The sequence below is a fragment of the Narcine bancroftii genome, chromosome 1 (assembly GCF_036971445.1).
Source record: "Narcine bancroftii isolate sNarBan1 chromosome 1, sNarBan1.hap1, whole genome shotgun sequence".
Lineage (NCBI taxonomy): Eukaryota > Metazoa > Chordata > Chondrichthyes > Torpediniformes > Narcinidae > Narcine > Narcine bancroftii.
The window spans coordinates 83,412,151-83,439,647 of NC_091469.1; the positions used below are offsets into that span (position 1 = coordinate 83,412,151).

The following is a 27,497-nucleotide window of genomic DNA, read 5'->3' on the forward strand; positions in this document are numbered from 1 at the left end:
CAATTCGTTGCCGATGAAGGGGACTCCGAGCTGAAACGTCGACTGCCTATTGCTTCCCATGCATGCTGCGTGGCGTGCAAGGTCCCCCCAGCATGTAGGATATTACTTCAACAATCCTGATCAGGAGGCAAACAAGAAAACTTGCACATGGCGGGGCGGAGTGCAATCCACAAAAATTCCACCCCTTCTGTGCACTACATCGACGAAACACAACATTGTGCTGCAGCTCCATCCACCAGAAGATTGTGTTCAGCTTCAGACCCCCACATCTGCAGACAAAAAGTCCACCAGAAGATTGTGTTCAGCTTCAGACCCCCACATCTGCAGACAAAAAGTCCACCAGAAGATTGTGTTCAGCTTCAGTCCCCCACATCTGCAGACAAAAAGTCCACCAGAAGATTGTGTTCAGCTTCAGACCCCCACATCTGCAGACAAAAAGTCCACCAGAAGATTTTGTTCAGCTTCAGACCCCCACATCTGCAGACAAAAAGTCCACCAGAAGATTGTGTTCAGCTTCAGACCCCCACATCTGCAGACAAAAAGTCCACCAGAAGATTGTGTTCAGCTTCAGACCCCCACATCTGCAGACAAAAAGTCCACCAGAAGATTGTGTTCAGCTTCAGACCCCCACATCTGCAGACAAAAAGTCCACCAGAAGATTGTGTTCAGCTTCAGACCCCCACATCTGCAGACAAAAAGTCCACCAGAAGATTGTGTTCAGCTTCAGACCCCCACATCTGCAGACAAAAAGTCCACCAGAAGATTGTGTTCAGCTTCAGACCCCCACATCTGCAGACAAAAAGTCCACCAGAAGATTGTGTTCAGCTTCAGACCCCCACATCTGCAGACAAAAAGTCCACCAGAAGATTGTGTTCAGCTTCAGACCCCCACATCTGCAGACAAAAAGTCCACCAGAAGATTGTGTTCAGCTTCAGACCCCCACATCTGCAGACAAAAAGTCCACCAGAAGATTGTGTTCAGCTTCAGACCCCCACATCTGCAGACAAAAAGTCCACCAGAAGATTGTGTTCAGCTTCAGACCCCCACATCTGCAGACAAAAAGTCCACCAGAAGATTGTGTTCAGCTTCAGACCCCCACATCTGCAGACAAAAAGTCCACCAGAAGATTGTGTTCAGCTTCAGACCCCCACATCTGCAGACAAAAAGTCCTCTTCACCAAATGAATGCAATCTTGCCGGGCATCTGTTCCTCATAAACGTGGATGCGTGGGGTCGGGTTGTCTCAGCTCAACAGAGCGAGAACCAGCAGAGTTTGATTTAAATGTGCACGAATACTTTATTAACCCTTTGTAATCTCAGAATCATCAAGTATATTTTTCGTATTACAGGGGAAAATGAATCCTAATAAGATACACGTGTTCGTTCATCCCTTTTCCCCGAATCTGAAACCACCGACAGCCTGATATTCAAGGTAACCCCCGGACCCTCCAAATTAATGGTAACACTGTGCTGTCACATGGAGTATCGATGGGCGTTTGATGCATGGCACAAATCCATCTAAACTTCGGATTACACCAAACTTGCGGATATTGGTCCGAGTCGGATCAGATTCTCATCCCGGTCGCATCATGAATATGTAATGGATAAAACCGCCCCAGATCTCCCTGTCCCTCATCCACTGCCCACCTTTCTGCGGCTCTCCACCCCCTTCCTTTTCCCATCAGGGAGCTGCCCTCTTCCCCAATCACTTCTCGGCCACTTTCCCTTCGCCCTCCCACCTGCGCCCACTTCTTACCTGTTTGCCTGCGCCCCTCCTCCTCCCACCTCTAACGTTTGGTTCAGGCGTCGGTCTGAAAGTCGATCTTCCCGAGGAAGGGCTCGTCTCGGAACGTCGGCTGCCTCTTGCTTTCCGCGTGACCTGCTGAGTTTCTCCAGCCCGTCTGAGTCCCTCACCAGACCCCGGCCAGGGACCCCCCGGAGGACCCTGCCCCGACATGAGACGCAAGTCGAATTCTGGCTTCTACCTCAGCAGGAAGGCGGCGGCGTTCTTCGGACTCCTCATCGTGCTTTTACTGCTGGGCTTGACGGTCCTGGCCATCCTTTATGGGAAACTGAGAGCTGAGAGAGCCCATGACTTCTCGATGAGCTGGGGGGCTCCCAGCACAGACTGGGAGCCGCTTGCACCCGGCCGGCGGGGTCCGTGGAACAACTCCCGTTTGCCAAACAGTCTCATTCCCATCCATTACCAGTTGGAGTTATGGCCGCGCCTGGTTCCCGGGCAAAAGCAACTCGGTGAGTTTTGGGGCCAGGTTAACGTGACGGTGAGATGCGAGGAGGAGACGGGCATCGTCCTGCTTCACAGCCAGCAGCTCCGTTACAGCGGGCTGGCGGTCCGCGCCGGCGGCACTGAGCCTCGCTCTTCTCCGGCCATCCGCGACACTTGGCTCGAAGTTCAAAACGACTACCTGGTGATTGAACTGAACGACACCCTGGTACCAGGGCAGGACTACATCATCCAGGCCAACTGTAGCGGGCAACTGGAGGAGAAATTGACGGGGCTTTTCGTCGTCTACTACCAGGAATGGGGCATCAACAAGTAAGTGGGTTCGAAAACGAAGGAGAGTTCAGGGCACTCCCCGGCCGGCACAGCCCCTTCGAATGCTTCTGCATCCCAGATTTCCCTCCTTATCTGGCGGCTGGTCTCCCGACTCTTCACTGATAACTGGGGTGAGAGATGTCCCAGCGCCGCTGCCCTTCTAATAAAGCAGGGTTGAATGCATATATTCCCCAAATGAACTTGTTTTTTTTTAATTGCCACGAATTGATGGTGTTCCGGTAAATTTGTTACGGTAGGCTAGCTCAATCCCGATCTTCTAAATTCGTGCAAAATCTCTGAAATGCTTATCCCGGTCGAGACTAAAACACCCGCCAGGAAGAATCCGAACGGTTGTTGAAAAGAAAACCTTGTATTCAGTCTGGCTGGTAAGGGCATTTGGGAGGGTTCGTTGGTCTTGAGTTGTTAGTTTGAATTGAAACGATCTCGTTTGGGACTGACCCATAAAATGCCCCTTGAATGAAGCTGCTTTTAGGGAACAAAATATCGAAGGAAGCACATGGGAATTTTATCGAGGAGTTTAAAAGCAAACCCCAACATTTGATCCCCGGGTTCCACTCTGCCGTTTGGAAAATACTGATCTGAATCGGGCAAAAAGAGACGCGAACGGCGAAACGAAGGCGTTCGTCTGCGCACCGTCCCTTGGGGAAACTATTTCGTGGTTTTGGTGAAAGATGTCTCAAAACGTCCCCGACTTTTTCACATCTCGATTTCATGACTGACCCCGGATTTCCTCAGTGCAGACGCCACACGTCGTTTTTCTTTTAACCTTAATCATTCTAAGAATGTGCAATTTTGATGTTCATTTAATATTTTCTTCGCCCAAGTCGACTCTCAAATTTGTTTTGAAAATTTGACCTTGTGCCTTTTAAGTTCGTGCTCGGCCAAACATGGGTGCTAGCAATCCACCCAAAGATATCCTGCAACTCACTGGCTGGAGGTCTGAAGATCCAGATTAGTCAGTACAATCGTCTGACAATTGCATGGGCTCACTTCCAAGGAGTTGGTTCTCTGTTCCTGACCAACTTTAGCACCATTTTTAAGGTTCTCTTGAGAAAAAAAAATCTGAACCTAGGATAAGAAAAGGGAAGAATGTTTATGCACGGAAGTGGGCAAATAAAAATGTGGTGATGACGGGACAGGTAACTAAATGAAAAGATGTGTGCACAAGAGGATGAATGGAATTTGTATCGGCTATAGTGTTTTTTTTTAAAGACAGCACTGCACCCCTTAAGTTCCTGTGTGCGTTAGTCCTGGTGCTTTTACTTGGAGTCATCAGTTGGACGTCGAATTCATGACATGAGTGTTGTGGTGTGATTTAGACTGCGGACTTCCCCTGATGTGTGAAGTAGGGGTCCTGCCACATCAATTGCGATGCAGGGATTGTCTAAAACTTCCTCCACTTTCATCTTTAGACTGCCCGTGTAAGGGCAAATTTCGCCATTACATGCCTGCTGTCTGAAAACCTTAAATGTTAATTTTGCTTCTTACTCCTAAGAGAGTCATTCCATTTGCTGAGAAGTTAACAACATTAAACACTGCAGAGAAAATCTGGGGAATAGGATAGTAATTATTATTTCTGCTAGTCAGGAAATCTGGGAATAGGGCTTAGTGTGAAAACAAGAGCTAATGTTTTTTTCAGGAATAAGGTAGGGAAAAACAAACATAGGGAGAGGAAATTTAGAATTGCATTTTGTTAACAGCAATTGGTGCAAAGTGAAGCCTCGCTTTGAGTAGATATTTGACCCAAGGTTTAGAGGAATGTGGAGGAAAGCCAAATGTATGGATTTGGATCATGGATCATATGGGAGAACATCCCAGAGAGTTGAACGTACTTTGGCTTTCCATTGGAACAGAAGAACACATTTGAGTAATGATGGATGGTTTATAGTTATGAATAATGTGGCTTCATTGATTTGTTTTTTCCCTTTCTCCCATTCAGTATTCAGCTATCCATTACATACATACATATCTTTTTGCTCTTGCAGAATTTGTCTTGTGTAAAGTACTATAACTGAGAAAGATGGCGGTCCTTATTTTCCTTTACCTCCGCTTGTAACATTTATTAGGATGTATGACAAGTTTCCACTTCCTGATTACCATCAAATGTACTTCCTTAAATAATTGGATCTTTGTGAGGACAAAGTAGCAAGGGTGTGGAGGGCATTTTCGTTGCCCATCTCTAAGAGTGTCTTAACATCACCACTGATCAAGCTGCCAGAGCCCTGAAGGGCTTATTTCCCAGATGAGGATTGTTGCTGGTAGCGAGTAAACACAAATAAGGGTCAACCCTGTTTGACTATTCTCACCAATGTATCGATGGTATTGTAGCGGCACGCCATTAGGCAGGCGGGGCAGCTGGCCAAATTGGCGCCATCGGGGGTTTCTTCCCGACCTTGGCACCAGGGTTGGAAGCCCGCGCTCTGTGGCCCACGTGACGCCCTGATGACGTCCAGACCCACGGCACGGTTCTCAGCCAGGTCCGGGCTGGGAGAATAAGAACAGCCAGGCAGACCTCAATAAATCAGTTTTGCTCACTGAACTCAACCCATTTGGTGGTGGAGTTATTCAGTAAGCAAAGTAGCCGTCACTATATTGGTGACCCCAACAGGTTCAAGCACCTTTGAACCTGATATGAACGACTCCTCGATCAATGCTATAGCCATCAAGCTTCCTGACTTCTGGGTACAGGAGCCTGAGACCTGGTTCAGCGATGCAGAGGCTCCGTTTCACCTCTGCCAGATTTCATCAGATACGACCAAGTTTTATCATGTGGTCGCCGCCCTGGACCAGGCCACCACCAAACGAGTGCTGCACCTCATCCAGCACCCATATGCGGAAGACAAGTATGGGACCATCAAGCAGGTGCTCACCGGCTCCCTGGGCCTCTCCAGGTGCCAGCATACCGCTCAGATGCTTCACCTTGACGCCTTGGGAGAGAACTCCAATCGCGTTGATGGATGAGATGCTCGTGCTCATAGGCGATCACACTGCCTGCCCACTCTTTGAGCGCATCTTCCTCGACCACATGCCCGAAGACATCCAGCCATTACTGTCCCAGGAGAGCTTTGACGATCCCAGGAAGGTCGCTCAAAAAGCTCAGGGGCTATGGCTTGAATGATTCCCGGAGGGCTCAGCAGTCCAACTGGTTACGAACCCCAGGCATGACCATACCAAGCCTTCCTCTAGTGCTGCGAAGGAACACTCGGCTCCTGCAGGGGCCTCAAAGAGCATAGACAGAAGCAAGCCATCCACTTCAGGCCTCTGCTTCTTCCACCAGCGCTGGGGAGCTAAGGCTTGGAAGTGCCATCAGCCCTGCTCGTTCCAGGGAAATGACCAGGCCGCCGCAGTTAATGGCTGTGGCGGCTAGCCAAGAGCACAGCCTTCTCTTCCTGCTTCCTTGTCGACACCAGGGCCCAGATCAGCGTCATCCTGGCCACAGCCATCGAGTCCCGGATCTGGCCTCGAGGACCTCCACTCCATGCAGCCAACTCGACAGCGATCCGAACGAATGATACCAAGACTGTCAACTTGCAGCTCGGCCAGCGGAAGTTCACGTGGAGGTTCACCGTTTCGTCTCTCCAAACCTCCATCCTGGGTGTCAACTTCCTCCTCACCCACAGGCTCCTTGTTGACCCCCGAAGTAGGTGACTTGTCAATGTCCGTACCTTCCAATCCATTTGTCTCAATGGCTCCTGCACAAAGCAGGCGAAGATGGCCATGGTCAGCACACCCAAGGACGAGTTCCCGTCACTCCTCAAGCCGCAGTTCTCTGCTGCCTCACCACGCCACGGGGTGTTTCATCATATCCTCACCCAAGGACTGTCAGTCCATGCCAAGGCATGCCAGCTCCTGCCGGGTAAGCTCCAGATAGCAAAAGAAGAGTTCTCACATCTGCAGGAGCAATCAGGGAGTTCCCGCGCCTGGACAACCTCAAAGGGGCTACAAGAGTTCGTGGGTATTGTCAACTTCTACAACCAATTTATTCCAGGCGCTGCACACATCATGCAGCCGCTCTTCGTCCTCATCGCAGCCAAGGACAAGACACTTACCTGGACATTCGAATCCCAGCAGAGCATTCAAGGCCATGAAAGATGCCCTTGCGAAGTCTACCCTGCTCATCCACCTGTGCACCGACCTTCATATGGTGCTCTCCATCGATGCCTCTGCCACCGCCAGCGGTGCTGTCCTGGAGCAGTACGTTAATGGATAGTGGAAACCACTGGCATTCATCAGCTGACTTCTTCGTCTGCCAGAGTGCTTTCGACCGTGAGTTGCTGGGCATGTACCTCGCTGTGCGTCATTTTTGCTATTTCTTGGAGGGGAGGCCTTTCACCATTTTTACCGACCACAAACCACTCACTCAGGCGCTCGCTATGGGTAGAGATCACTGGTCGGCCCGCCAACATTGTCACCTGTCCTTTGTGTCAGAGTTCACCACCGACATTTGGCACAAGGCGGGGAAAGACAACATGGTCGCCGACGCATTTTCCTGACCAGCCATTTGCTCACTGACACCCGGGTTAGACTATGACCAGCTTGCCTGGGACCAGAAGTCCGACAAAGAGAGGTAGACCTTCAGGACAGCCATCACAGGCCTGCGGTTTCAGGACCTGCCGACTCCTCTTGGTGACAATACCGTCCTGTGCGATGTCTCCATGGGCACCCCTTGACCAGTGGTTCCCCAGCAGTCAAGGTCCGTGAGGAGACTCCTGTCGAGAGTGCAGAGTGGAGCGGTTTTCTTAGGTACTGGACCTAGAGCTTTGTAGATCCCTCTGATGTTGCCGCATTGCGTGCCGTTCTCGATGTGCGCTGGGGTCCAACAGTGTCATGTTACATGAAATTGCTTTTGCCTGCTGTAAGGCAGACAGATTCTCCATCAGCAGAAATTGCCTGAAGTGCCTCCTACAGTCAGAGAAAGAGAAACAAAAAAGAGTACTCCCACCAAGTGTCCATAGATTCACCTCCTCAGCCACACAGAGTCCAGGCCAAACTATTGGCAGCCCAAGCTCCAGATCTGAACCTCCGACACAGTCAGGAACCCTTCAGTGCTTTTGACACCCCCTCGCATCCTGGTTCTGATACTGGTACCCCTTCAGCCAGTTTTGAGCCAGTCTCCATCAGTCTGCAGCCCAGGGCGAGTCACCCGACAGCAGTTTTCAAAAGCCCGCAGCCCAGGGCGAGTCACCCGACAGCAGTTATCAAAAGCCCGCAGCCCAGGTCGAGTCACCCGACAGCAGTTATCAAAAGCCCGCAGCCCAGGGCGAGTCACCCGACAGTAGTTATCAAAAGCCCGCAGCCCAGGGCGAGTCACCCGACAGCAGTTTTCAAAACCTCTGTGGGTTCCTCGCCTCAAATCTTGCTCATAGATTTGGTGGAAATAAAAGCAAATGTGATCCTAGTATTCATTGTGAGAGGGATAGAAGATAAAAATATAAAAGCAGGGATGCTTTATAAAGCAGTGGTTAGACTGCATTTGGAGTGCTGTGAAGTTTTTGGCTCCTTATCTATGGAAGGATGTGTTGGCATTAGAGAGTATCCAGAGGAGGTTCAAGAAAATGATCCCTTGATATAAAGGGTTATCATATGAGGAGTGTTTTTCTTTGAATACTTTATTATTAAATTTTAAACCACAATACAATTATATTACATTCAATTGTAAACTATATTTTTAAAATATTACGTGATAATATACTCCCATCCCCCTCAACTCACCTTCCCAACCCTAAAAAAGGAAAAAAAACTAGAGAATGCCAAGAAATAAAAGATTTATACAGAAAAATATATTGGAGGTTACTAAGAAATGAGGTCTTCAGAGAGTCAATCGTATTTGCAAACCAAAATGTTGTAAATATGGGTTCCATATTTTCCAAAAAATATATTTACCTCACAAATTTTCTAATTGTACAACTACAAAGTTTTGCATGCCATCTTTCCATGCCTAAATCTATTTCTGACTTCCATGATATTGCTATACATTTCTTAGCAAATACTAAAGCAATTAACACAAATTCAATTTGAGAAATATTTAAATTTAATTTTGGCCTTATAATATGAGGAGTGTTTGATGGCTCTGGGATTGTACTTGCTGACATTTAGAAGAAAGAGGATGAATCTCACTGAAACCTATTGAATACTTAAAGGGGATGTGGATAGATAGTTTGCTATGGTAGGGGAGTCTAGGCCCAGAGGGTACAACCTCATAAATCAAAAATGTCCCTTTGGGTCAGAGAGGAGGAGGAGGAGGAATTTCTTTACCCAGGGGGTGGTGAATCTATTGAATTTGTTGTCGCAGATGACTGTGGATGCTAAGTCATTTGGGTATATGCAAGACCGAATTAGACAGATTCTTGATGAGGATGGGAATCAAGGGTTAGGGGAGAAGGCAGAAGAATGAGATTGAAAACAATAGTAAATCAACCTTTATGGAATGGTGCGGCAGACCCAATGGGCCTAACAGCCTAATTTCACTGCCACATCATTTGTTTTTGTACGCTGCAGATGGAAAAAAACGTGTCAGCAGCATCTTGCCTGGTTCTAGAAGTTGTCATAGTATAAGCTTCAATAATTGACGAGAGAGGCATGCTGCATTTTTAATGAAAATTATATTTGAATGATTTCTAAAGTTTCCAACCAACACTTAGGGTTATGTTCAGTTACTAAATTTACATTAAATCTTTGGGTTAACAGGATAAAGAATTCAATGTCTATTATAGCCAATGAATTTTAAAATTTCATTGATGCTCAGAATTTTTTTAAATTTTTTTATTTTTCACACCATAAACCACATTGACCATGATACATACATTTTCCTTTTCAAATATATAGTGTCATTTTCTCCCCCCCCTCCCTCCTCCCATCCCACCCTCCCTACCTCCCCCCCATCCATTTAAAGTACAAAATCTAAGATACATTAAACCAGTCAAACAATGTTGTCATTCAATAAAATTAAACAAGAAATTCCACTGAGTCAATTCTTTTCATTTCCTTCTCCTTTTGTTAATTTAGGTAGTGAATGTCCCCGGGAGGTTTTCTCTATTGTGTTTCATGTAAGGCTCCCATATTTGTTCAAATATTTCAATATTATTTCTTAAACTATATGTTATTTTTTCTAATGGGATACATTTATTTATTTCTATATACCATTGTTGTATTTTCAAATTATCTTCCAATTTCCAGGTTGACATAATACATTTTTTTGCTACGGCTAGAGCTATCTTAACAAATCTTTTTTTGTGCACCATCCAAATCAATTCCAAATTCTTTGTTTTTTACGTTACTTAGGAGGAAGATCTCTGGGTTTTTTGGTATATTGTTTTTTGTAATTTTATTTAATATCTAGTTTAGATCTTCCCAAAATTTTTCTACTTTCTCACATGTCCAGATTGCATGAATTGTTGTTCCCATTTCTTTTTTACAACGAAAACATCTATCAGATACTGTTGGGTCCCATTTATTTAACTTTTGAGGTGTAATGTATAGCCTGTGTATCCAGTTATATTGTATCATACGTAACCTCGTATTTATTGTATTTCTCATCGTTCCAGAACATAACTTCTCCCATGTTTCCTTTTTTAATCTTTATATTTAAATCTTGTTCCCATTTTTGTTTAGTTTTACCATTTGTTTCCTCATTCTCCTTTTCTTGCAGTTTAATATACATATTTGTTATAAATCTTTTGATTATCATTGTATCTGTAATCACATATTCAAAGTTACTTCCTTCTGGTAACCTCAGACTGCTTCCTAATTTGTCCTTCAAGTAGGATCTCAATTGGTAATATGCCAACACTGTATCTTGAGTTATATTGTATTTATCTTTCATTTGTTCAAAGGATAATAATCTATTTCCTGAAAAACAATTTTCTATTCTTTTGATCCCTTTTTTCTCCCATTCTCTAAAGGAAAGGTTATCTATTGTAAAAGTGAGTAACTGATTTTGCGTCAATATTAGTTTTGGTAATTGGTAATTTGTTTTATTCCTTTCTACATGAATCTTCTTCCAAATATTGAGCAGATGATGTAATACTGGAGAACTCCTACTTTGTACCAATTTTTCATCCCACTTATATAATATGTGTTCAGGTATCTTTTCCCCTATTTTATCTAGTTCTAATCTAGTCCAATCTGGCTTTTCCCTTGTTTGGTAAAAATCTGATAGGTATCTTAATTGTGTGGCTCTATAAAAATTTTTAAAGTTTGGCAGTTGTAAGCCTCCTTGTTTATACCTTTCTGTTAATTTATCTAGTGCTATCCTCGGTTTCCCCCCTTTCCATAAAAATTTCCTTATTATTTTCTTTAACTCCTTGAAGAATTTCTCTGTCAAGTGTATTGGCAATACCTGAAATAGGTATAATATCCTTGGGAAAATGTTCATTTTAATACAGTTTATCCTTCCTATTAGTGTTGATGGTAAATCTTTCCAATGCTCTAAATCGCCCTGTAATTTTTTCATTCGTGGGTAATAATTGAGTTTATATAGATGGCCGAGATTTTTATTTATTTGTATACCTAGGTATCTTATTGCTTGCATTTGCCATCTGAATGGTGATTCCTTCTTAAATTTTGAGAAATCCGCATTATTCATTGGTATTGCTTCACTTTTATTTACGTTAATCTTGTAACCCGACACTTCTCCATATTCCTTCATTTTCTTATATAATTCTTTTATTGATATTTCTGGTTCTGTTAAGATACTATAACATCATCCGCAAATAAACTGATTTTATATTCCTTGTCTTTTATTTTTATCCCTTTTATGTTATTTTCTGTTCTTATCAATTCTGCTAGTGGTTCTATAGCTAACGCGAACAATAAGGGTGATAGTGGACATCCCTGCCTTGTTGATCTGCTTAAGTTAAATTGCTTTGATATATATCCATTTACTGTCACTTTCGCCAATGGCCCCTTATATAATGCTTTAATCCAATTAATATACTTCTCTGGTAAACTGAATTTTTGCAATACTTTGAATAAATAATTCCATTCTACTCTGTCAAAGGCCGATGCTCAGAGTTTGATTTATAAATTAATTTAAAGCCCCTTTTCCTTTTGGACATGAGTGCAATTGTATCATGACATGATCAGCTCTCTATGGTAACCATAATTGTGTCTATAATGTTTGTGGGAACTTGCATGCTTGTATAGGTGTGTAAGGGAGTAGGAATTGAGTTCTAGAAGGAATAAGAATGCAGATTTGACTGCAAAATAATCATGTGTTGTGATAGGAAAAGGCCTTTATTCAAACAAAAAAAAAGGATTGTGCTCAACCCAACCTCTTACTTCCATGGTTCCTGGGGCTACACAGGTTAGCAAGGTTAGCATAGCATCTAGCACAATGCTATTATAGTGCCAGCAACCTGGGTTAAAATCCCATGCTGTCTGTAAGGAGATTGTACATTCTGCCCCTGACCACGAGGATCTCCTCTGGGTCCTCCCATGTTCCAAAGACCTATGGCATTTGTAGATTGATTGGCCATATAGATTTATTTGGTAGGAGGGTTTGTGAGCCAAAAGAGCCTGTTACCGTGCTTCATCACTTATGTCACAAAACGTGGAAAAGCAATGACTAGATCTCTACAGACAGATCCTGACATGCCACCCTTGACCCTCTCTAATGCCTTTTTCATAGTTCATGGACATTTTTTTAAAAAAATTAAAAACCATTCAAAAAAATTAACTTTGTTGTTTTCTTAACATGTTTAAGTGATATCGAATTCAATGACTCTACTTCAATAAATGTGTTGTTGAGATCAGTATGGCTGGGCTAAATCTGAATGGCATCCAGCTTCTTGGCTCAGTATGATTATATTCTGCCTCTGACTTCAGTGGCAAGGCACAGACTAGCAAAAGCCAGCAGCTTGCCTCTGAAGAGCACCATATTGTTTTTCTCTGGTGCGCTGCTGGTGAAGTGTGTGTACATTCTGGACTAACGATGTATTGCTCACATCCTTTGTTTCTCTGGTTTGGGTCCAGGTTGGAATGCCTTTGTTTAAATGATGAAGTAGAGCAAATCAAGTTGATGACGATAAACAAATTTGACAAGCCTATTCCTCCACTCTCTCTCCACGGTACTGCAAATTATTCTGTCTTAAAGCCTCTCCAATTATCTTTTGTTAGCCAAAAGAAATTGCCTCTGTTCTCTTCAAATTATTTTGATTATAATGACAGAAAATTGAAAAATTTCAGGTGAGTAGGGAACACTTGAACATTATTTGTGTGTCAGGTCCAAGGTGAATTACTTTCAAATCCAAATACCTCGTGAAAAACTTGGCTGATAAAAATGTGAAACACGATGGTAACATATCATGGATTATTCACAGTTTTTCTTGTGTTGCAGTGGGGTTGTGAGATGAAGAATTTTAAGCAGTGGTGGAAGGAACTTTAACCACCTTCAGTGGTGGGGGAAGGTCACCATAGTAAAAGGGAAATGTAAGTCTTGTGAATTAACCTTTAAAAAGATTGGCACATGTTCAAAAATTCAGAATGAAAAAATAAATTTGGGATACCAAGAGACCCACCAGGGAACTAAAGTGTAATAAAGTTGCAATAATCCCAATAAGCTCAGGAATTTGGTGGTACGGTATTTGATTTGGTTTTCCAGTCTAATGGATCTTATTCCCGTTAATAGCCAAAAACATCTATAATTCATTTTATTTTGGATGCTATTTAATACATTCTTCAGGGGTCCCAGTGAACCAGATGCCAAGACAAAGGGATTTTCAAATAACCAGTTCGCAGATTGAAAATTAACTGCATTGGTTAGGGAGATATGCAAGCTCAGCTCTGAGATTGGCAGGATAAGCCAACAAGAATGTTGGACCCAAGGTTAAAGATTCAGGTAGAGGCCATGGAGAACTTGAAACCAGAGGTAAAAATATTAGGACCAGATGGGAGAGGGGAGGAGATGAGGGAGAGGGGAGGAGATGAGGGAGAGGGGGGCAGAGGGAGGAGAGGGGCAGAGGGGGCAGAGGGAGGAGAGGGGGCAGAGGGAGGAGAGGGGGCAGAGGGAGGAGAGGGGGCAGAGAGAGGAGAGGGGCAGAGGGAGGAGAGGGGGCAGAGGGAAGAGAGGGAGGAGATGTGGAGAGGGTGGCGGGGAGAGAGGGGGTGGGGAGAGGGGGCAGGGAAGACTTTGGGGAGAGAGGGGGCAGGGGGGAGAGAGGAGCAGGGGAAGAGAGGGGCAGGAGAGATGGGGAGAGAGAGGCGTGGGAAGATGGGGAGAGTGGAGTGGGGAAAGTGGGATGGAGTGAGGAGCAGGGGAGAGTGGGGCAGATGAAGTAGTGGGGAGAGGGGGAGAAGGAGGATAGAGGAGGCAGAGGGAAGAGAGGGTTGGAGGGAGGAAATGGGGAGAGAGGGGGACAGAGGAAGAGATGGGGAGAGGGGCTGCCTAATCTGCTAAGACCTTGTACTTTCTGTGTCAGGGTAAGTAGAAATGCTTAGTTGATAAAGGGAACTATGGAATCTGGGCCAGCCAATTGACCTCCTTGTTTTGCTAATTATTTAGTTTTGAGCATGTCTAGAGTGCCCATAGATTCTGGATACAAAATAGACTCTCCTCCATATCTGTCAACTTGGGTCAGACGTGGAAAAATGCATCTCTCAAAAGAGGAAGTGGTACAATCTAAAAATAAATAAACAGTTATCATATCTGGTCATCGTAGTGTGGGGTAAAAGGAAAGAATAAAACTACCATTACAACATATCAAAAATAAAAACAGGACATGCTGTAATAACAGTTTAGGCAACATCTGTGGGAAGAGAATCTGATTTAATGTTTCTGGTTGATGGGTTAAGATTGAAGGGTGGGTATTCTTATCATCCAGGAGGGGGAAGATCACAGCAATTAGGTCTCTGGCACGGAGACCGGTCCTGTGGCTAAGAAGGGAAGGGAGAAGAGATGAGCTGTAGTGATAGGGGTTTCCATATTTAGGGGAACAAATAAGTGGTTCTGTGGAAGAGATTGAGTATCCCAGATGTTATGTTGCCTCCCTGGTGCTGGGGTCCAAGATATCTCAAATCAAGTTCATGGCATTCTCAAGTAGAGTGAGCAGCCAGATATCATGGTCCATGTAGGGACCAATGATGTGGCTAGGAAGGGTGAAGAGGTTGTGCAAGGAGAGTTCAGGGAGGTAGGGGCTAGGTTGAAGGACAGGACTTCCAGGGTTGTGATCTCAGAATTGCTTCCCATGACACGTGCTAGTGATGTTAGAAATGGGAGATAATGAATCTTAACACGTGACCATGGAAGGTGAGACCTTTTCTGTAGGGATGGTTTGCATCTGAACTGGAACGGGACTAATATCCTTGCTGGAAGGTTTGCTAGTGTTGCTCCAGTGGGTTTAAACAAATTTGCAGGGAGATGGGAATGAGAGTGCCAGAGCAGATAGAGGAGTGGAGGAGGGAAAAGTTGATGTTAAAATTGCATGCACCGTTAGAAGACAACGGGTTGTACATGGTGGAAGAGTTCTCAGGTGCATCTATTTCAATGCAAGGAGTATTGTAGAAAAGGCAGACAAGCTTAGAGCATGGATTGGAATGTGGAATTATGACATTATGGCCATTAGTGAAACTTGGTTGCAAGAGGAGCAGGACTGTCAGCTCAATATTCTGAGCTTCTGTTGCTTCAGATGTGATAAAACAGGGGGGATGAAAGGGGGAAGAATTACATTGCTCATCAGGGAAGCTAAACAGCTGTGCTCAAGCAGGACAGACCAGAGGGCTTGTCTACTGAGGCTATAAGGGTGGAGCTGAGGAACAAGAAAGGTAAGACCACCCTCATGGGGTCAACAAGAACTGAAGGAGCAAATCTGTAGAGAGATAGCGGACAGCTGCAAAAACATAAGCTTGTAATGGTAGGAGATTTTAATTTTCCGCATATTGACTGGGTCTCCCATACTGTAAAAGGGCTGGAATTTGTCAAATGTATTCAAGAGAGTTTTCTAAATCAACATATTGAGGTACTAATTTGAGAGTGTGCAATATTGGATCTCCTATTATGGAATGAGACAGGACAGGTGACAGAAGTATGTGTAGGGAAACATTTTGGGTTCAATGATCATAATAAGTAAAGGTTCCATTATTGTCATGTAATACTACATTTAGAATGTAATATATATGAAATTCTTTGACTTTTGTCTACCATGAGGCAGACAGAGAATCACTACTTTGTCCAGTGCCCCTCATGGAAACCTACAGCACCTGGTATTCCTAGGCGCTCTCCCTTCCATGTACTGACCAGTCCTGAAAAATCTCAGTCTACCATTAGTTTCAAGTTAATTATGGAGAAGGATAGGTCTGGACCTTGGGTTGAGATTCTAAATTGGAAAAAGGCCAATTCTTAGGAAATAAGAAAGACTCTAAAATGTGTGAATTGGGATAGGCCGTTTTTGGACAAGGATGTGCGAGGCAAGGGGAGGACTTCAAAGGTGAAATTTTGAGAGTACAGAGTTTGTATGTTCCTGTCAGAATTAAAGGCAAAGTCAGCAGGCAAAGGGAACCTTGGTTTTCGAGGGCTATTGGGGATCTAGTTCGGAAGAAGAGAGAAGTATACAGCAGTTATAGGCAACGTGGAACAAATGAGGTAAGAAAAACCTCAAGAAAGAAATTAGGAAGGCTAAAAGAAGACGTGAGGTTGCTTTGGCAGACCATATGAAGGAAATTCCAAAAAGTTTCTATAGGTATATTGAGAGAAAAAGGATAGTAAGGGATATAATTGGTCCCCTAAAAAATCAGAATCGTCAGCTATTTGTGGAGCCAAAAGAGATGAGGGAGATCTTAATTTTTTAAAAATCAGTCGGGAAACTGGCACAGAGTCATGGGCAGTAAAACAAGCAATGAGGTCTTGGAACCTATACAGATAAAAGAGGAGGAGGTATTTGCTGTCTTAAAGCAAACAAGGACCTGACAAGATATTCCCTCAGACCTTGAGGGAGGCTAGTGTAAAAATTGCAGGGGCTCTGGCAGAAATATTTAAAATGTCCTTGGCCACTGGAGTAGTGCCGGAGGATTGGAGGGTAGCTCACGTTCTTCCTTTGTTTAAGAAAGGCTCCAAAAGTAATCCTGGAATTTATAGGTTAGACTGCCTGACATCAGTAGTAGGTGAATTATTGTACTAAGAGATCAGTATTTGGATAGTCAGGGACTGATTAGGAATAGTTAACATGGCTTTGTGCTTGGTAGGTTATGTTTAACCAATCTTACAGAGTTTTTCGAAGGAATGATAATGAAATAAAGGCTGTGGATGTTGTCTATATGGACATTAATTAGTAAGGCTTTTGACAAGGCCCCTCATGAGAGGTTAGTCAGCAATGTTCAGATGCTTGGTATTCATGGTGAAGTAGTGAACTGGATTTGACAATGGCTGGACGGGAGAAACCAGAAAGTAGTAGTGGATGATTGCTTCTCAGATTGGAGGCCTGTAACTAATGGAGTGCCTCAGGGATCGGTGCTAGGACTATTGTTGCTTGTCATCTATATCAATGATCTGGATGATAATGCGGTAAATTGAATCAGCAAGTTTGCAGATGACACTAAGATTGGAGGAGTTGTGGAGAATGAAGGAGATTTTCAAAGCTTGCAGAGGGATCTGGACCAGCTGGTAAAATAGGTGGAAAAAATGGCAAGTTTGATGTTGAATTTTGGAAGGACAAACCAAGAAAAGATATGCACGGTAAATGGTAGGGCACTGAGGAGTGACCTGGGAATACAGATACATAACTCCCTGAAAGTGGCATTACAGATTGATAGGATTGTAAAGGGGGCTTTTGGCATATTGGCCTTCGTAAATTATTGTATATAGAAGTTAGGAGGTAAAAGTTGTATAAGACATTGTGAGGCCAAATTTGGATTATTGAGTGTAGATTTGGTCACCTTACTACAAGAAATATATCAATAAGATAAAGTGCAGGTAAGATTTACTAGTATGTTGCTGGGACTTGAGGAATTGAGTTATAGGGTAAGGTTAAACAGGTTAGGACTTTATTCCTTGGTGCATTGATGAAGGCATTTAAAATTATGAGGGGGATACAACACACTAATAGCATCGTGAAGAAAGCACATCAGTGCCTCGACTTCCTCAGGAGTTTTGCGGAGGTTTAGTAAGACAACTGAAACCCTGGCAAATTTCTACAAAGGTGTGGCAGAAAGTGTGTTGATTGGCTGCATCATGGTCTGGTATGGGAACACCAATGCCACTGAGCGCAAAGCCCTCCAAAAGGTAGTGGACGCAGCCCAGGAAAACCCCTGCCCACTATTGAGTACATCTACAGGCAACGCTGCAGTCGGAGGGCAGCAACAATTATCAAAGGCCCTCCCTACCCAGCACCCGCTCTGTTCTCGCTGCTGCCATCAGGAAAGAGGTACAGGTGTCACATGACTCACACCACCAGGTTCAGGAACAGCTGCTACCTCTCTATCATCAGACTCTTCAACAACAAACTCAATCAGCGACTCATTTAAGGACTCTTACTTGTGCACTTTATTGATTTTCTTTGTATTGCACAGTCAGTTTGTTTAGATTCATCACTTCATGCATACTTTAAAAAAATATTTTACTTGTGATTTTCCAAACTAAACTCAAACAGTTATTCATCGTATTGATATTAATGTTGACAACATTAACGTTGATTACAGTTTACAATGATCAATTCCGTAAAGTTCACGCTTTTTCTGACCACTTCCTTCCCCTTCACATTTAGCACAACACTTAACCAACCACAGTTACACACAACATTCAGGATGTTCACAACAAAGGTATGAAACATATATCAGGGGTTTATGGGTTTGTCACATCATGGTGGCCAGTGTTCAGGCTGCTTTCTTTTTATTGACTTTTTCCTGGTTGGGATGGGATGAGCTCTCCCCACACCCCCCCCCCCCACCCCACCAATTGAGGGGTAGTCGGGTAAGGCAGGGCAGCAAGACATGCTGGTCCACACTATGATTGTGCTCCAGAGGAATTTAGGTATGGTTGCCAGATTTTCAAGAAAGTGTTTTGTTTTTTCCTTAAGTTGTAAGTGATTTTCTCCAGAGGAACATGGCTTTGCATTTCTGCGTTCCAGCACGCAATGCTCAAGCAGGAGTCGGACTTCCAGCTAACTGCTATGCACTTTCTGGCCACTGACAATGAGATCAATACGAATTGGATTTGAAATTTGGACAGGTTCATTGTAAGTTTTATGTCCATTATGTTTCCCAACAGGAACAGCTCAGTGTCCTGTGGGAATTCCTTACCTATGTTTTTTTTCCACAGGGCTTGGCCCAGTTCCACCTAAAAAGGTCTCACCTTGGTACATGTCTAGGTTGCGTGCACAAAGTATTCTTGTGGCAATGCCATATCTGAAGCATTGGTCAGATCATTCTGATTTAGATGTGTTCAATTTTTGCAGCATCAGTTACAGCTGGTGTAGGAAATTGTACTGTACCAACCTGTATCGTGCATTAATAATTACTGTCATGCTGGTCTGACACAGGTCGGACCAGCACCGATTCCTAAATCCAACTCCCAACTCTGCCTTGATTAGTGAAGGTCTGGTTTAGGACCTTCTGCTTGAATCAAAAAATGTATTGCCGAGGTGAACTTCTGTATGTTCCCCCTTCGAATTAGGGTCTTTATGTCATTGCATGCTGGTAGGGCCATAGTTGGACCTAATTTGTCCTGTAGAAAAGATCTTGTCTGAAGGTCTCAGTGGAACATCTTATTTGATAAATCATACTTGTTCCTAAGTTGTTCAAACAACATTAGCTGCTTCAGCTCGCAACAGTTCTCATTATGATGCAAAGTATCCAGGATCTTGTTACCCACCGTCAATGGTATTAATTTATTTAGAGTCAGGGGTGTTTTTGGGGACAGCCCCACTTTGATTCCTACATATTGGTTAATTTTATTCCAAATAGAAATGATTTATTTTAGTATGTGGCTGCCTGTTTTCCCAGATCACAATTTGGCATCCTATTTATAAAGAAAGCCCTTTTCCACCTTCTCACCTACCACTTGCAGGCCAATTTGTGCCTAGGATGGTACCCGTCCCCACTTGAAGAGTAAGGCGATGTATCTCGACTGCGCTCACATCCTTGTCCAAAAACAACCTATCGCAATCCACGCACTTTAGATTCTTTCTTTCTCTCCCTCCCCCTCCTCCCTTGCCCCCCTCCCTCTTCCCTCCCCCTCTCTCTCTTCCCCCCTCTCTCTCTCCCCCTCTCTCTCTCCCCCCTCTCTCTCTCTCCCCCCCTCCTCTCTCTCCCCCTCCTCTCTCTCCCCACTCTCTCTTTCCCCCCCTCTCCTCTCCCTTTTTTTCTTGGGGGAAAGAGGTTGAAGGGTTAGGATTTTAGCAAAATACAATATTCAAATATGGACTTGAGTCCATTATACATGTGGTATCAAATCCCACATGTATAATGGACTTGATATTGATATTTGAATATTGTATTTGACTATGATTACATGAATGGAAAATTTTTAAATAAACTTTCAAATAAAATGTATGTACTCTGACAATAAATCTGATAGAGTAAATATAGATTGGCTTTTTCCACTGAGGACAGATGAGATATAAACCAGAGGACGTGGGTTAACGGTGAAAGGGAAAAGTTTAGGGCAACATGAGGGGGAAGTTTTTCACACAGAGTGGAATGAGCCATCAGCTGAAGTGGTGAATGCTGGTTAAATTTTAACATTTAATAATAATTTGGACTTGTACATGGATGGGAGAGGTATGGAGGACTATGGGCTGAGTGCAGGTCAGTTGGACTATGCAGAAAAAAGGTTTTGCACAAATTAGAAGGGATGAAGGGGTCTTTTTCTTAGCTGTAATCTTCTATGGCTTTGATGATACACTCATTTTAGGAAGTGTGGGCACTGTCAAGGCTCTAAGACACAGAGGTATTGCGTGGGGAAGTCAAGGAATGTCCACAGGGTTCAGTCACTTCAATGATCCCAGACCATTGTCAATGTGACCAGCAGCTTGCGAGTTAATTTTGTGATCTATTCAAACTGAGTAAACTCCCCTGGTGCAGCAAGCCCTTTGGTCACTGTCAATGAGGATAGGTTTCCCCCATTCGCAGACCACCTCCTTTTGTATCATTTTGCAAGGGATGCCTCAAACTGTTTTCCTCCAGGATCTGATGGTGATAATGATGAGTTTATCATTACACATGTTGCACAATGTTTGGGCTTTGTGGGTGGGTGCATATGAAATCTATTTGGTTGTGGATTCAATGTTTATTGAAGGGGGAGGACTCTGTAACAGTGTGCGGTTCAAAGGATTGCTTAAACTGTTCTGTGGTCACTTAAGACATCTGTGAATGTCCTCCTCATATTCCTTCTCTCAATCTGGACACCAGACGGCAGAATTATTTTCAGGGAATAATGGCTAACAGATGGGTGAGAATGAGGCAGACTAAATAGTTCTCTTCCCACCAGTGGAATGGAGTATACCAACTCTCAGGAAATTTGGTGTGGTTTCATATGAGGAAAAGTGTAAGGACTCTCTTTTGGAATGAGGTGAGTTTGTTGTTGCCTGTCATAGCAAATGTTCAGTCATCGTCTCCAGGTGGCCTCTGGGTTTTCACAGTGTTGCAGTTGATTGGGCTCCTGGGCTTTATCCCACAGGAATTGGTAGAGGGTAATCTGTCCTGGTGTGTGGTTCCCCTTGCAATTAGTTCTGACAAATGGTTCACACTGAACCTTGCATTTAGCTGAGCACAGATTATGCCTGCAAAGATGTATCTAAAACCCGAGTAATATTTGTGTGATGTATGGGCATTATTCTGCCTGTAGAATGGCAAAGACCATAGTACTGTCAAACTAAATATTAATACTTTGGGAGCCAATACTGACTGGCTAGGTTCATGTCTTCATACTGTGCAGAAATTGGGTCAACTTGTTCACCTTTACTGAAACGGTAACTGCAGGCCCTGCAAAATGAAAGCCTCTTCACCACATTAACAGAAGTGGTATGGGTGTCTAAAGGAGGAAGCAGGTATTCATGGAGTGGACCTCATAGAAGAGAAGTTGTGACAAGAAAGTAATTCACCAAGAGATGACTTCTTGATCACATTGTATCTGTTGTAACTCCTTTGTGTCAAAGATGCCAGATCTTCTTGGGCTGCAGGGGTACATTCAAGGTCTGTCTGAGCTGTGTAAAATAGCTTTAAGTCCCACATTTGATTGCCGTAACCTGACCAACAGATGTCTCCAATAGCCAGAATAAATCTGTTCCCACCTTTCCAACACTGGAGGCATTCACAGTAGGTTGCAGACTGCCCTACTGTTCTTAGCACAATACGCACCAAATGTTTCTCCTTTGCTTCAGCCTGCAGCATGAGCTCATCCAGATCCCAGAAAAATAAACTGTTGCTTCAGAGCTCTACTCATGGAATTTTGAAAGATTGCTGACATCTCATCTTTCCACTTTTTCCTTGTATAATCTCCTCCTTGACCATAATATCTTCACAATTATAATATGCAGTTAATACTTTGCAATATATTCTTCAAACTGTGCTTTTACCAACTAATCTATAATGTTTTAACATGTAAAATTTGCTTCCACAATCCTGTACAATCCCTTAAAGGGACATGCCACAATTCAAGAATTCCTCCAGCTTCAGGGAAGTTTTCCTGATGACTGTATGAAAGTGCTTACACTATACCAAAGGGACTGGGATGACTGGGGAAGTGTGACAGATTATGTGATATTTTATATTGCATTTAGATATGTTTTAAAGGAGATAAATTGTGGCAGGTTTTTTAGTGTAGGTCACATACAAACACTTCAAAACGGATCTCATTTAAAATGCCAGAGCTCTGCTCATGTCAGACAGTTCAGGTTCCAAGTGCCTTTGCACAAACTTTGAAAGATGCTTAGAAGGACTTCACAAGTAGGTGTTAATTGGACATGCTGTGGTGTAATGGATTATTGTTTTGGAAAGCAATAGATGAACAAACTTGGAAGATTCGGTCCGGAGCTGCAGTCTGTCTGTGTGCAGTTGGCTGTTCTAAGAGGGTCATGTGGTTTTGTCAGAGAGAGAGAATTCAGTTCTGCAGTTCTACAGTTCAGCAGCAGCTGGGACTGGAACAGGTCAAGCTGGCAAGCTTGTGGAAAACCCCATTTTTAAGGCTGTGAGTTCTCAGTTCAGCCTGGTCAAAGCCCTTGTGGTCCATACAAGAGGAGATGGCTGGCTGTATAATATTTTACTTGAAATAATGGAAACTAAAAGGAACTCTGAGGTGATATAAAAGAAAGAGGTTATCATCTGGAAAACCCTGATAGAGCAAGTTGCTTCGGCAAGACAATGAAGTGGCTGATGAGAAGGAATCAGTTGTGAGTATACAATGAGCAATAAATCTCTCTCTGAAAACTGACAAGAATTTTTCTGAGCGGTAACCATTTACCTTTCAAGCACCAAAGCCTGGTGAAATTCATAAATGTTTTTTTTTAAACTTTATTTATTCATTCAAAAAACAGTCATTGTTATGTTATGTTATATTATGTTATAACATATACAACAATTAACCATAAACATGAATGCTATTTTTATATATATAAAAAAAGAGAAAAGAAAAGAACCCCCCCTTCAGCCAACTCTCCTAAGGAGAGCCATAAAGAAAGAAAAAAGAAAAAATACTAAAGAAAAATTAAATATACATGTTAAGATCTAATCAATGTAAATTGAAATGTAAATATTCTGAATATAACAACTTATTAATAAAAAAATTATAATCCTCATGCAAAACATGTGTAATCTTTTCCATTATTAAACAATATTTCATCTCATTATGCCATCTATTAATAACAATCATATTTGTATCTTTCCATGTGCTAGGAATACATTTTTTTGCTATGGATAAAGCTAAATATACAAAAGCAAGCTGAAACTTATCTAATCCCAAGCCTTTCAAAGGTTGAAAACTACCCAATAAAAATACTGTTGGATTTAAAACTATTTTAATCTTATACAGATATTCTAAAAACAATTGAATTTTCTTCCAAAAAGATTGTATATATATACATGACCAAATGGCATGAAAAAAAGTTCCAACTGTATCACCACATCTAAAACACAAGTCTGATTCATGAAAACCATATTTTTTTAAATTTTTCAGGTGTTAAATATAATTGATGTAAAAAATTATAGTTAATCATTGCATAACGGGCATTTATCAATCTAGCTACACTATCATAACAAATATCTACCAATCATCTTCGGAAAAAATAAAACCAGTATCCGCTTCCCATTTACTTTTAGATCTATCCCAGCCCTTTTTATCCACACTATCCTGTAATATTTCATACATAGATGAAATATAACCCTTCTCTGGTACCTTCATAAGAAAAGTCTCAAATTTAGTCATTTCAGGTAAAATCATATCTCTACCAAACATACATCTTACCAAAGATCGAATTCGATAATATAGAAACAAAGAATTCTTATCAATACCAAAACCTTCCCTCATCTGATTAAAAGATAAAAATTTACCCTCTTTAAAACAATCTCCCAAATTTTTCACACCTTTAAATCTCCAATGCAATAAACTTCGATTATGTCTTGAAAAAGGAATAAGTTGATTATTATACAATGGAGTCAAAGCTGATAATTTACCCCTAGAGTCTGTCATTTTATTTTTCTTTATCCACAACTTCATTAAATGTTTTAGTATAGGCACATCATATTGTTGTAACAAATTTATATTCCATCTAAACAAAAACTGATGTATTTCAAATTCAGAAATATTTGCCATCTCAATTTTGGCCCAACTAGGAGGTCGTACCAAATCCATCAATGAACCAATAAATTTGTTGGGCTGCTTCATAATAATTTTGAAAATGTGGTAAACGTAATCCCCCTAACTCATATTTCCAAGTCAATTTATTCAAAGCTACTCTCGAAAATTTACCTGTCCATAAAAACTCCCTAACCATTTTATTCAAATCTCGAAAAAAAAATATTATCAAGTAAATACGGAATAGACTGAAACAAATATTGTATATGCGGAAAGATATTCATCTTAATTGTATTTATCCTACCCATTAAATTAATAGGTAAATCTTTCCATTTGATCAAATCAATTTTCATTTTTTCCTTAACGGAACATAATTTAATTTATATAAAGATTGATAATTAACATTCAAAATTACACCCAAATATTTAATTCAATTAGTCCATTTCAAATTAATAATATTCTTATAAACTGAATAATCTCCTTCACTTACCGGTAATATTTCACTTTTTTCCCAATTAACTTTATATCCAGAAAGACATCCATATTGTATTAAACACTCCTTCAAGTGCAAAAGTTTATTAAATACACCAATACATCATCAGCAAATAAATTAATTTTATACTCCTCGTCTAAAACTTTCATACCTTATATCTGTGTATTTTGTCTTATCAATTGTGCTAAAGGTTCAATCACTAACACAAACAAAACCGGTGATAAAGGACAACCTTGACAAGTTGATCGAGATAGCTTAAAGGGTTCCGAAATCAAACCATTCGTCAATACTCTAGCTATTGGTTTACTATATAGAGCCATAATCCAACCGATTAAAAAAAAAGGATCAAACTTGAATTTCTCCAAAACTTTAAATAAAAAGTTCCATTCAACTCTATCAAATGCCTTTTCTGCATCTAGAGGAATCACCATTGGATGATCTGAAGATTGTCGAAATCTATTAATCAAACTAATCACGCGCAAAATATTATCTGAAGCATATCTATTCTTTATAAAACCTGTTTGATCCATATGAATCAATTTAGGTAAAAATTTAGCCAATCTATTCGCTAATATTTTAGCTATTATTTTATAATCTACATTTAACAACGAAATTGGTCTTTATGAAGATACCTTCAAAAGATCTCTATCTTTTTTGGAATTACTGTAATTAAAGCACTAGAACAAGACTCAAGTAATTCATAATGTTCTCCAACTTAATGTAATACATCCCCAAACACTGTAGATAAATCATCATAAAAAATTTTATAAAATTCAACTGAAAATCCGTCATCACCATGCGATTTACCGTTCGGCATTTCCAGCATAGCCATTTTAATTTCCGAATCAGTAAATGGTTCTTCTAACTCCTGTATATCTGCATCCTCTAATATCGGTAAAGTCAACTGTGATTTTAAAAAAAAGATCAGTCGATCCAGTTTCTTGTTTTCCTTCAGATGTATATAACTTTTTATAAAATGAGTAAAATTAATCTTATTAATCTCACGAGGTTTATAAGTAATAAGAGAATTCCGTCTAACAGCATTAATAGTCCTCGAAATCTGTTCTTTCTTTAATTGCCATGTCAGTACCTTATGTGCTTTCTCTCCCCATTCATAATACCTTTGCTTAGTCCTATTAATCACACATTCAAATTGATAAGATTGCAAAGTATTATATTCCATTTTCAACCTAGATAATTCTATTTTCTGATCTTATGTAGCATCTTTCTGAAATTCCTTTTTTAACTCATCAATCTGTTTCTCTAATTCAAAACTCTGATTTAATCGATTCTTCTTTATTTTAGAAGTATAACTAATTATTTGTCCTCTCAAACAGGCTTTCATAGCATCCCATAATACAAACTTACTTTGAACAGAATTAGAATTTTCTTTAAAAAAAAATTACTTTGTTTTTTCAAAAAATCAATAAATTCCATATTTTTTAACAACATTGTATTAAACTTCCAATGATAGGCCACTTGGATTTTCTCAGAAGTTGCATATGTAAAATATAACAAAGAATGATCCGAAATCACCCTACTTTTATATTCCGCTTGTTGTATTTTCCCTTGTAAATGTGCCGATACTAAAAAGAAGTCAATCCTTGAAAATGATTCATGTCTAGATGAATAAAAAGAAAAATCTTTCTCTGTCAGATTAAGACGTCTCCAAATACCCACTAAATTAAGATCTTTCATCAATGGTTGAACCTGAACTGCTATCTCGGATTTTTTAACTTTCTTCGGAGATTTATCTAATAAAGGTTCCAAAACACAATTAAAATCACCACCAACTAAAATATTATCATTAGCCTGACCCAAACATAAAAATGCATCTGAAATAAATATTTCATCATCTGCATTTGGGGCATAAATATTAAGTAAAGTCCAAAATTCACTAAAAATATTACAATTCAATTTAAGAATACATCCCTCCTTTTCCTCCATTGATTGTAATTCAAAAAATACATTTTTATGTATCAAAATTGCTACACCTTTAGCCCTAGTATTAAATGAGGAGGAATATACATGCCCAACCCAGTCCCTCTTTAATTTCATACTTTCCTTCACATTCAAATGTGTTTCTTGTAAAAAAGCAATATCAATTTTCATTTTCTTAATATATGCTAAGACTCGCTTACGCTTAATCGTACTATTTAATCCTCGAACATTAAAAGTAGCAAACCTCAACTTTGACATATCTACTATTGTTACTAAATACCAATAATATCTTTATTTGAAATCTCAAATCAACGTATATAGGGCCTCCAATAGGAAAAAAAATCACAAATTAAAAATCAACTAAAATGAAAAGAAAAAAATAATAAAGATAAAAAAGAAAATCCCCCCCCAAAAAAAACTACCAAAAGGTAGTAATCCCCTAAGAAAAAATTGGGTGTGGTCACCCACCAGTGGCTGATGACTAGTAAAGAACATAGAGCAAATCTCTCCCTCCCCAGCCAAACAATCAATAACATCAAAATATCATAATAACAAAACAAACAGAGTAAGAAAAAAAATTTGTTTCATCCAAGAGATTCCAATCTCGAAGATCCCAATTCAGAAGAAGTTGGACTCTTTCCATTCCCATTTTTCCCATTTCTGCCATTTCTTCCATTTCAAGAACAATCAGATTTTTCTTTAGGAGATAATGGTGGACTATGTCTTTGTCCTCTTATATCTGGCAATGAATCAGCAAAAATCATTACTTCA

General features: G+C 41.3%; 1 protein-coding gene across 1 annotated transcript in view; it reads left to right on the plus strand.

Annotated features, from left to right (window-relative positions):
* The first annotated feature begins 1,954 nt into the window (after nucleotides 1–1,954).
* LOC138739387 (aminopeptidase Q-like) overlaps nucleotides 1,955–27,497 on the plus strand; it is a 212,545-nt gene continuing 187,002 nt past the window's right edge. Inside the window, 1 exon segment of the mRNA XM_069891363.1 lies at nucleotides 1,955–2,556. Coding sequence (XP_069747464.1) covers nucleotides 1,955–2,556 — 602 coding nt within the window.